General features: G+C 42.1%; 1 protein-coding gene across 1 annotated transcript in view; it reads left to right on the forward strand.

Moving 5' to 3' along the window:
• Positions 1-2,058: 2,058 nt before the first annotated feature.
• The window catches only part of abl1 (abl oncogene 1, non-receptor tyrosine kinase), a 163,350-nt gene continuing 151,340 nt past the window's right edge, over positions 2,059-14,068 (forward strand). The window contains exon 1 of the mRNA XM_078550134.1: positions 2,059-2,332. Within this exon, the coding sequence (XP_078406260.1) occupies positions 2,200-2,332 (133 nt within the window). The 5' untranslated portion in view covers positions 2,059-2,199. The remainder of the gene's footprint in view (positions 2,333-14,068) is intronic.

A 14,068-nucleotide genomic window follows, 5' to 3' on the forward strand; every position in this document is an offset into this window, starting at 1 on the left:
TTGTGCAATCATCAGCGAACATGCTTACATCTGGCCTTATGATGGAAGGAAAGTCATTAATGAAGTAGCCGAAGATGGTTGGGCCTAGGACACTACCCTGAGGAACTCCTGCAGTGATGTCCTGGAACTGAGATGATTGACTTCCAACAACCACAACCATCTTTGTTTGTGTTAGGTACGACTCCAACCAGCAGAGAGTTTTCCTCTTGATTCCCATTGACTCCAGTTTTGCTAGGGTGCCTTGATGCCACACTCGGTCAAATACTGCCTTGATGTCAAGGGCAGTCACTCTCACCTCACCTTTGGATTTCAGCTCTTTTATCCATATTTAAACCAAGGCTGCAATGAGGTCAGGAGCTGAGTGGCCCTGGAGGAACCCAAACTGAGCGTCAGTGAGCAGGCTATTGCTAAGCAAGTGCCGCTTGATAGCACTGATGTAAATGGAGAGATTGCAGAACTTTTGAGGTGCAGAGGGATCTGGGTGGTAAATGAATCACAAAATGTTAGTATGCATGTACACAATTGCTCAGAAAGGCAAATGTTGTCCTTTATTGCAAGGGGAATGGAATATAAAGTATGGATGTTTTGCTACAATTGCATAGGGCATTAGTGAGATCACATCTTTAGTACTGTGTACAGTTTTGGTGGTCTTATTTAAGAAAGGACATAGTTGCATTAGTAGCAGTTCTGAGAAGGTTCACTCAACTGATTCCTGGGATGAGGGGGTTATATTATGAGGAAAGGTTGGAGAGGCTGGGCCTGTATCTGTTGGAGTTTAAAAGAATGAGAGGTGGTCTTATTGAAAGCTTTAAGATTCTGAGGGGACTTGATAGGGTAGACACAGGGAGGATGTGGAGGAGACCAGAACTAGGGGGACACAGTTTAACAATAATGGGTCTCCCATTTAAGATGGAGATGAGGAGAATTTCTTTCTCTCAGAGGGTCACGAGTCTGCGGAACTCACTTTCCCGGGGAGCGGTGGAGGCAGGATCATCGAATATTTTAAAATCAGAGGCAGACTAACAAGGGAGTCAAAGGATATTGCAGGTAGGCAGGAAAGTGGTGTCAAGGCCACAATCAGATCAGCCATGATCTTATTGAATGGAGAAGCAGGCTCAAGGGGCTGAGTGCCCTGCTCCTGCTCCTAATTTCATATGGTGAAACAGGTTTGAGGGGCTGGGTGGGCTCCTCCTGTTCCTATTTGCCATCTTACGGTTTCATTAAACTTGGGTTTTGTAGTTCAGTGGGTAGAGCCTTTTCTCTGAGCCAGAAGCTGTGGGTTCAAGTCCCGCTCGAGGACTTGCTGGCCACGGCATGAGTGTTCGTGACGCGGTTCAGACAGGTTGATAATCAGCTTGATAATCTTCCAAAATGTGAAGACTTGTCCCAGCACTTTCAAGCAGCACAAAACATTGAAAGAGAATAACGAAGTTAGTGTGGAGAAGAAGCCAACTCTGGACACCCCCAAGTTTTTGAGGCTCCTCCCCCCCGTACGTACGTACTGACGCCGGCTGGTGCTGCGCGATGACGTCATGCGCACGGTGCGTGGCCTCCATTCGGTTGCCCCGAACATGGCGGGCGCCTCCGGCTGAGGGAGCGGGACAGACGGAGCGGCGGCGGCTTCCAGCTCACGATCGTGTCCCCGCCTCACCCCCACCTCCACGGGGGGACACGAAGATAAATATGAGTGAAGGGGACCCGGTGGGAACCGACTCGGCCCGAAACAGCGCCCCGTGAGGGAATCTGGAGGCTTAACCACCCCCCACCAACCGGGCTGGGAACTTTGACCCCCAGCCTGTGACCCCTCTCTGACCTCAGGCTTTAACTCTCTGTCTGCCCAAGTCTGTGAGCCCTATTTTCTGATCCCTAACTTGACTATCAGTCCACCCCTGACCACTAGCTTGTGACCCCCTTTCCTGACCCCTAGCCTGTGACCCCCACTCCGCTGCCCCAGACTTTGACTCCTCTGTCTGTCCCAGTCTGTGACCCCTCTCTGCTCCCCAGCTTCTGAACGCCCCCTTCTCTGGTTTCTAGCTTGTGACCCCCCGTCACTCTGTCCCCAGCCGATGACTCCCCCATTCTCCAGAGCTTAGGACCCTCCTTGCGGCACTTGCTCCTCTTGTCCCCATCACTCTCAATTGTAAAAGAGTATATATTTTTGTATTTTTTTTATTGTTTGGACCTGGAGTGGGTTAATTTATGGGGCAACAACCAGGCAAAGTTCTTGCGGACCAAAGAAGGCCGACTCTGCCTGCGCTGCACTTTATCAAAGGAGGAAGGAGAGATGCAGCCAAACATGGAGCTCAGCATTTCAATGTATTTGTGGAGCACGGTAAGAAGATATCTGATAATTGGAGACATTAGATTGTTGCTGGCAACCATCCCCCTCCATCAAGCAAAACAAAAACATGGTTCCAAGCTAGTAAAGTCAATCGATCTAAATTCAGTTTTATTACAGGGAAGGGGTTTGGGTTTATGTCCCAGACTTGGAAATCATCAACATATAAAATAAATTCTAGAATTGTTACTAGAATTTTGAGATTTCTGTTGATGTTTTTGGTGATCACTACCTGCAATTCCAACCACTTTTTAAAAAAAATTGCAACTAGTCCCATTTGTCATACCAGAGCGGTGGCTGCTTGCTTCAAATTGTTCATGTGTACGTATTTCTAAGTCTGTTGCTGCTGCTGTTTGTTGGATGTATGGGAGAGCAAAGGTACTTCTGTTACCAGGTTTGAACTTGGTCCATTTGAGGCTACTTACACACTGTTGTTGGAGATTATTCTGATTGCACATAATTATATTAAAACTTTAAAAGAAGCAATGTGGTATTGTTTTATGATACAGGTGCGTCTGAAGGTGACATACTCAGGAAGCAGAGAAGCCAAACCTAGAGGGAGTACAAAGCACATCCTCTGAATAATTTGAAAACACGGAGAGGAACTCTTTAATTTAGTCACTCGTGTTTTTTTCTCCAATGGAGTTATACTGTGATTTTCACTCATGGTCATAGTTGCATAGAATTACTTAGAATCTACAGCACAGAAACAGACTATTCAAACTAATTAAATCAGTGCTGGCGTTTATGTTCCACACGAGCCTTCTCTCATCTTACTTCATCTCACCCTGTCAAGGTATTCTCCTATTCCTTTCTGTCTCATATGCTTACCTAGCTTCCCCTTAAATGCATCAATCCTTGTGGTAGTAAGTTGCACATTCTAACCACTCTCTGTGTAAAGAGGTATCTCCTGAATTTCCTATTGGATTTATGAGGACAAGCTTATATTTATGACCCAGAGTTTTGATTTCCCTCAAGTGGCAACATCTTCTTTCTGTCTACGTTGATCTCTCCCAGGTCATCCCTCACAATATGCTTCTGAGTTTTTTTTTCTTTCATGGGATGTCGGTGTTGCTGGCATTGCCCATCCCTAACTGCCCTTGAACTGAGTGGCTTGCTAGGCCATTTCAGAGGGCAGTTAAGAGTCAACCACATTACTGTGGCCTGGAGTCAAATGTAGGCCAGACTAGATAAGGATGGCAGATTTCTTTCCCTGAAGGACATTAGTGAACCAGATGGGTCTTTACGCCAACCAGTGATAGTTTCATGGTCACCATTACTGAAACTATCTTTATATTCCAGATTTATTAATTCAATTTAAATTCCACTGGCTGCCATGGTTTGACTTGAACCCATGTCCCCAGAGCATTAGTCTGGGCCACTGGATTATTAGTCCAGTGACATTACCACTACGCCACCATCTCCGCAATGTCTTTAGTGAGCTGAGCATTTTGGAGTGACTTCATTCAATGACACACACTGCAGCAGTTAGGACTGGCTTGCAGGCTGATTTGGTCTCCAGATGGATCTGAAGCATTGATTTCCATATGGGTGACTGGAAAATTCTGGGATGCATCTGTGGTGAACATGGATCAAATACGCTATGGATGCCAGTGAAAGAAAGCAAGACTTGCATTTATATTGCACCTTTTATGAACTCCGGGTATCCTTGAGTGTTTTAGCCAGTGAAGTACTTGTCAAGCGTGATTCCTGTTGTAATGTAGGAAATGTGGCAGCCAATTTGTGCACAGCAGAATCCCATAAATAGCAATGTGAAAATGGCCATATTCTCTCTTTATTTGATGAATTTTGGTTGAGGGCTTAATATTGACCAGAACATTAAGGAGAACTTCCCTGCCCTTCTTCGAAATAGTGACATGGGATCTCTTACACCCACCTGAGGGAGCAGACAGAACTTCGATTCAATGTCGTACCTGAAAAACAGCACTTCTAACAATGCAGCATTCCCTTAGTACTGTGTGTGTGCGTGCATATGCATGTTAGCCCAGATTTTTGTGCTCAAGTTTCTGTTTAACAGAGAGAGGGTAACCGTGATCCACCAGAATGTTGTAAAAACCCAGCTGGTTCATGAATGTCCTTTAGGGAAGGAAATCTGCCGTTCTTACCCAGTCTGGCCGAAATATGACCCCAGAGCCACAGCAATGTGGTTGTCTCTAAGCTGTCCTCTGAAATAATGTACAAAGCCACTCAGATGGGCAGTTAGGATGGACAATAAATACTGACTTTGGCAGCAACACCCCCATTCTATGAATGAATAAAAATACCAGTTTTTATGCCAAATTGCTGAAAGTTTCTCACTGTCAGGGTTTCTGTTACGTTAAGGCATGCGCACACTGTTAACATGGAGGGACGCAACCCCTGGTGCATGCAGGGGTTATTGCTGTAGTTTAACCAGTTTAAAAAGAAACATATTTTCCAGCACCAAGCACTGGTCCACTTTCTGCTGTCTGCCCCAATTTAGACAATCAGGATTGAGCAGCCAGCCGCTTGACCCACCACCTTAAACATTCACTCCTAACACCACCACCACCACCACACAGTAGTACAAGTGGTAGTATTATATAACACAGATAATTTGTGCTATGATTTGTGTTTGAAAAGCTTAAGTTACAAAAAAACTGCTTAACAGCAATGTAAAAGGGTAACCTTTTCTTAAAAAGGCTATTTAACTTCAAAAATGACCAGATCTATGATTCAAGCAGTTAAAACTCACCACTGAAAGGACTAAATGTACCCAGTTATCTGATCAGCCCAATTAGAGAGGTGTTCACAGACCACATGGTGGCTTCATCCTATTCTATTTGCATTACTTTCAATGGTTTTCAAAAAGCTGTTGAAACTGGGGGATAGAAGTGAAAATTTCAAAACCGTGATCGATAGATTTATGTCAGGCAAGGGTATTGGGAATTTAGAGCCAAGGCAGATAAAGATACAGATCAACCATGCTGTAATTGAATGGCAGAACAAGCTAGATGGGCTGAATGGTCATCTCCTGTTCCTGTGTCCCTAGAAGTTGATGGTTATGAAGAAGACTTGGAGTTTTTAAGTAGGGCTATTAGTTTTCTGCTGTTTGTGAATTTCTCACTGGATGCATCCTGAAGACAGGTGATTGTGGGCAGTGGTTTCTATGTACAAATTTAAATTAGCATAATCATACCACACTCCTCTTATTTAATGATGTTGTAATCTCCGTGAATTGTTTAAAAATCAGATACCAGGCATTAAAAAGAATGTTGCCTGTGCCCAATCGTTTATACCTTCTTTTGAAAAGAAATGAAGATGCGAGTGCAAGAATACTGGCCGATGTGGTGAGAGTGGGAGAGAAGGTGAATTGTAATAAAATGTTATTTTCGGTCAGCACTCTGGTTAATACTGAAATTGGGACATCTATCCAACACTGTCAAGGCTTCCTGAGGCAGCCAGCACTGAAAGTGATTAGTCATTATGGTTGTCCCTTGATTCACAACCACTGTTGGAGGGTTAGAAAATAAAAAATCACCAAGTAGGTTTTGAGATTTAGTTTTCAAAAAAAAAAGACTCGCATTTATATAGTGCGTTTCATGACCACCGGGCATCTCAAAACATTTACAGCCAATAAAGTATTTTTTTCAGTGTAGTCACAGTTCTAATGTGGAAAGTACAGCAGCCAATTTGTGCATAGCAAGCTCCCACGAACAGCAATGTGATAATGACCAGATAATCTGATTTTCTGTGGTGTTGATTGAGGGATAAATATGGCTCAGACACTGGGGGAGAACCCCTGCTCTTCTTTGAAATAGTGTCAGGGAATCTTTTGCATCTACCCGAGCAGGCTGATGGAGTCTCTGTTAAATGTCTCACCTGAAAGACGGCACCTCCAACAGCGTAGCACTCCCCACAGTACTGCACTGGAGTGCCAGCCTTGATTTTTGCACTCAAACCCTGGAGTAGGACTTGAACCCAGAACCTTGTGACTCAATGGCAAGAGTGCCAACTGAGCCACAGCTGATGCATTCTGTCAATTTTTTCCATTATAAAATCATCTGTTTGCTTTTATGCTACAAGCAGCCTATGTAAACTTGTCACAGTTTAAGTAGACTCACATTTCATCCATTAGATGGAATTTCACACATTGCAGGTACTGCAGGTAACCCCCATAATTCACATTACTTAAGGTTATGTGCAGAGACTGGAGAAGCTGGGATTGTTCTCCTTAGAGCAGAGAAGGCTAAGAGAAGATTTGACAGAGGTCATTGAGGGTTTAGAAGAGCAAATAAGGAGAAACTGTTTCCAGTGGCAGGAGGAACACAGATTTAAGGTGATTGACAGAAGAACCAGAGGCAACGTGAGGTAAAACCTTTTTACGCAATCAATGGTTAGGATTTGGAATTCACTGCCTGATGTGGTGAATACAGATTTGATGGTAACTTTCAAAAGGGAATTGTATTATTACTTGAAAGGTGGAAAAGTTGCAGGGATATGGGAAAAGAGTTGGAAAGTAGAAGTAACTGGATTGGTCTTTGAAAGAGCCAATGGTGGAGCAACAAAAATTGGGATGTACATGAGGCCAGAGTTGGAGGAATGCAGATATCTCTTTGGGAATTTTGCTATTTGAATGCTTCATACAGTGCAGGGTGTAATGAAGTTAGTTAAAATGATCCAGTGTTCAGGTGCATCTTGACTGTAGGGACCTCCCAGAAAATTCTGCATAATAAAACAAAATGTAACTCCAAAAAGGTGAAATAGCAAAGCAGCTGGTTCCTTTTGAGTTAGATTCCAAACTTGGTATTTGGCTCAATTTCTAGTATTCTGACAGATACAAATGAGTTTTTTTTTGGTATTCCTTTCACAGAATTATCAACAGAAGCAGGGTTAGTATACCATGTTCTATTCTGGTATGTCCTTAGTACAACAGTACCACAGAACTCTGGCCCTGAACATAGCACTTTTTGATAAGAACCAGTGAAACTACATTTAGAATGACGCTTCTGTTAGTAACTCCTGAAAGTAGAAAAGGAAGAAGAAAACCCTGTTCAGTTCATCCTGCCCACTCCTTCCACAGGCCATATGTAATCTATCATATTGTGGACTCTACATCAACCATTTACTCTCCTCAGGAAAAGTTTTATAAAAACTTAGCTGATGTGCAAAACTAATTCATCAAAACTCCATAATGTTCATCCCTTGTTACCATGGTTGAGCTTAAGTTTGTTGCCTTTTGCCCCCGTGGACCCCCCCCCCCCCCCCCCCGCCACACACACACACACACACACACACACCAAGGGAAACACCATTGACTTGTTCTTTTTGCCTCTCACTGCGCACCACTCAGTGGCAAAGAACCACTGTGTCTTGTGTAGTATTTAATCATTTCACTGTGTACCTGCCCTTGACGCTCATGGACCCTGACACCCTCATATTGCTGTGACATTATCACCTGAGATAGTTGTCCTCCTTTGGGATTCTCTTCCGCCTGAACTATATCCACTTCCCTAGAATTCACCAATTATTGTCTAACTTGGCATTGCAGCGACCTCGTGCGTGAGGAAATTTGCAGTAGTTAGCCCTCAGTATTTCCACAGACTGATGCTCCGCCAATGATAGAGGTGGAAGCAAATGTTCTGTAATGGTTAAGATATAGGGTTTAAAACTCAGCTTGGGCTCCAACAGGGTGTCAAGATTTTAGTGTCTGGCTTAGCTTAAAAGCATGAGCAGGGAATAGATAGGACACAATAGCAAGGCAGCAGAGTTTCTGGAGTGGGCTGCCATCAGTGGCTAATGTTTCCCTGATATTCAGCTGGAGCAATTCTAATTGGCTCAAGACTTGGTGTTGGGCAAACAGTCTGACACCATGAAGGCAAATGAGTGCAGTGATGGAGTTAGGTGCTGTCAACATACACATGAAAGATAATCCCAACTCTTGTATGTCGGCCGTGACTGTGAGTCACAAAATTCCGAGTTTAGGGCTTGAGCACAAAAATCAAAGCTGACGCTCCAGTGCAGTACTGAGGGAGTGCTGCACAGCTGGAGGTGCCGTCTTTCGGATGAGACATTAAACCAAAGCCCCCTCTGCCTTCTCAGGTGGAGGAAAGGATCCCATGGCACTGTTTTGAAGAGTTTTGGAGTTCTTCCTGGTGTCCTGCCCAATATTTGTTCCACAAACAATGTCATAAAAACAGATTATCTGGTCATTGTCACATTGCTGTTGGTGGGCTTGCTGCCGTGTTTTCTACACTACGATGGTGACTACACTTCAAAAATACTCAATTGTCAGTAAAGCACTTTGAGATGTCCAGTGGTCATGAAAAGCGTTATGTAAATGCAAGTCTTTCTTTCTTCCTGTAGATGATCTTGCCAAGGGGCAAATAGGGTAGTAGCGAGGAGGATATTAACAGACTTCAGGAAGACATAGACTGCTGAAAGACACATGGCAAATGAAATTTAACAGAGCAATGTGTGAAGTGATTCATTGGGTAGGAAAAATGAGGAGAGGCAATATAAATAAAATGGTACAATTTAGAGGTAGAGATTCAGGAATACGAACATACATACAAACAAAGAGCAGGAGTAGGCTATTTGGCCCCTCGAGCCTACTCTGCCATTTAATAAGATCATGGCTGATCTGATAGTAACCTCAAATCTGCATCCCGCCGACCCCCGATAACTTGTCACCCCCTTGGTTACCAAGAATCTATCCACCTCTGCCTTAAAACTGCTTCCAACGCGTTTACATCCTTCCTTAAATAGTTCTGTGTATAACTGAAGCATAACCTCCCTACTTTTGTATTCAATTCCCCTTGCAATAAATTAACATTCTATTAGCTTTCCTAATTACTTGCTGTATCTGCATACTAGCCTTTTGCGATTCATGCACTAAGACACCCAGATCCCTCTGCATTTCAAAGCTCTGCAATCTCTCACCATTTAGATAATATGCTTCTCTTATTCTTCCTGCCAAAATGGACAATTTCACAATTTCCCACATTATACTCCATTTACCAGATCTTTGCCCATTCACTTAACCTATCTACCTTTTTGTAGCCTTCTTTTGCCCTCTTCACAACTTACTTTCTTACCTATCTTTGTGTCATCAGCAAATTTGGCAACTATCCCATCCATTCCTTCATCCAAGCCAATTATATAAATTGTAAACAGTTGAGGTCCCAGCACTGATCCCTGTGGCACGCCACTCATTACATCTTGCCAACCTGAAAAAGGCCCATTTATGCTGCCACTCTGCTCCCTGTTAGCTAGCCAATCTGGAGAGATCTGGAAGCACATGTACACACATTTTTGACAGGGCAGGACAAATTGAGAAATCTGTTAAAAGGTATGTGGAATCCTTGACTTTATAAAATAGAGGCAGAGCATAGAAGCAAAAACATTATGTTAAACCTTTGTAAAATACAAGTTAGGCCCCAGCTTAAGTATTGTGGCTAATTCTGGGCATGTGTTAGGAAGGATGTCATGGCCTTGTAGAGGGTACAGAGACAATTACTAGAATAGTCCCAGGGATGAACGACTTCAGTTATGTAGAGAAACTCAGCTTCTCCTTAGAGCAGACATTAAGGGGAGATTTTATAGAGATGTCCAAAATCTTGAAGTGTTTTGATAGAGTAAATAAGGACAATTGGTTTCCAGTGGCAGGAAGGTTGATAATTAGATAAGTACTTGAGATAAGAAGATTTACTGGGCTCAGGGGAAACAGCTGGGGGAGTGGAACTAATTGTTTAGCTCTACCAAAGAGTCAGCATAGGATCAATGGGCCGAATGACCTCCTCTTGTGTCAAATGGTTCTCTAAATTGCTGGTGATCAATAGGCCTAATTCTTTATAGTCCAGTTCCTTAACTTTCAGAAATTGATGCACATATGAGAACACATCCATCTAGAAAGGGGCAGTTGGGTCCTAATATAGCAGATACTTTCTCCCAATGCCTGAATCAAAAGAACATGTTCAACATGATAAATTCCTCATTAAACGCCTAGGTGTGTGGCATGGACTCTTGATGCCGAATCAGAGTGGGTATGATCTGCCAGAGCTTACCTATTTAACGTTACTCAAGTGGCTGCTGCCTACCTAGTCACAAAGAACGTGGCGTGTCAGTTTGCCTTTGCAGCCACCAACTTGAAGTACGATGACCGGGTTTGCTGAGAAAACTGTACCCCACGGGACACAACTGAGTCACAACCTGATGCAAAAGTTAACTCCTGTCAGGCCCTGCACAGGAAATGCTAATGCTGGAGAAATGGCTCAGGTCCCTTGTGCCTTTTGTGGAATTAAATAAAAGCCATGTGTCAGACTGGCAATAAATCACTTTAGCCTGCAATGATGTGAACTAGCGCAGTGTAAATAACAAGCACGCTCCCTATTTCCCCCGCCCCAATTTGCCAAATACGTTTGAGTCGGAGGCCCGAATTGTGGCACACATGGCCCACCAGTATTGCACCCCTCCCCCCATTTCCTCTTGAAGCTGATTCCCGTTGGATTTTGTAGTTCTTTAACCAAATATGTTCCGCAGCTTTAAGGTTGTTAGGTTAGATTGCTGCAGCATGAGTAACTTTCAATTGAGTGAGTGGATTCTTAATAGGAATGGTTAATCAAAGCTGGAAGTCTTTACAATAACCATTGTCACACAATCAGCAGGAGAAAATTTCAGAAGTTAATTCTGCTTTATTTACAGACTTTAAAAAATCAATCTTGGTCATAGTTTGTAAGTCTTTGGCAAAAGTCTCCTCACAATTTTAATTTGATATTAAGAAGTCATCCGCGATCTCCATCATCTAGAAAGGCAAGGGCAACAGGGAACATTATCACTTCCAAGTTCCCCCTCTAAGCACTTGCACTGAAGTGCCAGACTAGGTTACGTGCCCAAGTTCTATAGCATAGAATCTACAGCACTGAAACAGGCCAGTCAGCCCAACATTCTGATGTTCATGCTGCACTCGAGTCTCCTCCCCCTTCTCTTCATCTAACACTAATCATACGTCTACTTACTCCTTTCTTCCTTGTGCTAATCTGGCTTTTTCTTAAATGCATCTATCCTATTTGCCTCGACCACTCCCTGTGGAAGTGAGCCTCACGTTCTAACTACTCTCTGGATAAAGAAATTTCTCCTGAACTCCCAATTGGATTTATTAGTGACTATCTTATATTTCTAATCTCTGGTTTATATCTCCCAACAAGTGGAAACATCATCTCTATGCCTACCTTATCAAATCTTTTCCTGATTTTAAAGACCGCCATCAGGCTTTCTCAGCCTTTTCTTTTCTGAAAAAATAACCCCTGTCTGGTCATTGTTTCCTGATAAACATATCCTCTTAGTTCTGGTATAATTTTTATGAATTTATTAGCATTTCTCTAATGCTACTGAGCACAGTGCTGCAAATGTGGTCGAACCAAGAACATGAAGTTCTGACTCTTGAGGTGCAAATGCAGATAATTAGTTCAAATATATGACAGTTCTCCAAAGGGCTAACAATGTCCACATATAACAGTTGCTTGAATACATAACCCACATTATTTTGATCTTGAATACATTGCCATCAAGCCTGAAAATCCTTTATTAGTCTCATTGAATGTACACATTGATTACACTGAGCAGATTTGCTGCATATGAATGGTTCCATTGCAAATAGCCATTAAAAATTATTTTACATTTGTGATTACTCTTTCACAACAATATGTTACAAATTTTAATTACTTGAGGATCCTGTAGACTTTTAACAGGCACTATTTAACCACACTCTTTCCCTCCCCCTCCCCACAATCACTCTTTTCCTTGTAAGTAATGAGCAGCAGATCAGTTCCAAAATATGTGGATGACATTTACCAGACCTCTGTGTACAGGGTACAATGCATTTCCTGGTCACGCTAACTGAACAACACATGATACTAAAGTTATTTTGGAAAACTGAATTGAGTTGATACTCATTATGAATTTAGTGAGGAGTAAATTAGATTTTGAGCCTTTTCGCTTCAGCCTCTGATTCATCCGTAGTTGTAGGTTTCACAACATTTCAGAAGTTTAAAAAATCTATTTTGTTAATATCCAAGGAGTGTTTATATTAGAGTAATTACTGTTTCAGGTTTATTGGTGTGCAGTAGTTTAAAAAAAAATGTCATGGTGCAAAAGAACAGAAAATGGGCACGAATCAACACCACCAGCCAAGTATTAGGACTGAGCATTTAAAATTTCATACAGATCATGTACTGAAGTCCTTTATATTTTTAATCTTGGGTCATAAATCTGCAGACTAAGATATGTGTTTTTAACAATCTTGGAACACTTAGATTAATACCATTCTTGTCCAAAGGAATATGAAAGGAAACTGTTGCAGTAGTAGGCGTCCATAGATCACATAATCACACAGCACTGCAAGGGGTCACTCAACCCATCATGTCTGTGCTGGCTCTTTGAAAGAGCGATCCAGTTAGCCCCACTCCGTTGAACTTTGCTGATCCCCTCTGTGAATTTTCTTCCCTACAGATCACTGCCCCTTACCCTTGAATACAAGGTGTTAATAATTGTTGTTGGAAAGATCATCAATTTACATACTGGTTCTTTCCTTATTAATCCTCATAGGTTGATCCAAAATAGAAAAGGATAGCTTTCAGTGTCCATTAGAAATCGATTGCACCATGTGCTCAGGTCATTGAATGTTATGTACTTGGACAACAGGATGGAGCTGTTTCCAGTCTTCAGCCTCATGCCCCACTTAAGTTGGTGCTGTGTTCTGTATAAATTGGAATTATAATTTTTCTTCACTGCTTCATGCATATCTGAAATGGAGGGTAGGTTTAATTGTGGACCTAAAAGATATTCTCTGTAACTTGACACATGATTTGTAAAATGACTGGAAATCCACTCAGTCAGTTGCATCCTTGAGCTTTGGTGATTTAAATGCCACCTTGGTGATTTGGGGCATTCCTGTTGCTGAAAAATCTACAGCTTTAAACTCCAGTTAGTAGAATATGTATTTCATCCACATCCTGTGAAAATGCTTTGGTTAATGATTAAACTTTCTGAGCTTTCTTTTACTGAGGACTGTATGGAGAACATGTTGCTTGAGAATTATGATGAGTATATTTTGCTCATTTTAAGGATTTTTATTTGGTTCTAAAAGAAGTTAACCACACAGGTAGCGTGGTAACTTTCTGTCATTGTCACTACAGTTGTGTAATCTCTGGTTTAATTAGTTAGTAAATATCTCATGAGTAACAGCAAATACTTGTACTTTGCTGCAGGTAGTAAAGAGCTTATTTACTAACAAAAATACTGTTTTGTTCAAGTTACTCTAGGCTACAACAGTGGCTTCCATACACAACAAAATGGAAACAAAATTGTAATATAAAGCTGAAACAGAAAATACTCAGTCGCTGTGTGAAGAGAATGGAAGTTAATATTTCTGGTGTAGATCCTTTGTCAGAACTGAAAGAAATTACAAATGAACGGCATTAACGAAAAGGGAAAACATTTGCATGCTCTCCCCTGTGTGTTTTCCCTCGTGCACATTCATACACATACGCTTGTCCCTTATATCAGTATTTGTTCTTGTGAATGCTGGCAATGCGATGAAAGGAAGGGTGGTGAAATGTCATGTTGGAGCTAAGTTGCCATTTAAGGTTTTGTGGTTACTGTGAGGACATGTAATGAGATTTATCTGCAGGATGTGCTTATGGTTTTATGGGTTTAACACAAAACCTTCCACAAGCACCTCAGCTTTATGAA

This window comes from Cetorhinus maximus, chromosome 10 (genome assembly GCF_964194155.1).
Source record: "Cetorhinus maximus chromosome 10, sCetMax3.hap1.1, whole genome shotgun sequence".
NCBI classification, from domain to species: domain Eukaryota; kingdom Metazoa; phylum Chordata; class Chondrichthyes; order Lamniformes; family Cetorhinidae; genus Cetorhinus; species Cetorhinus maximus.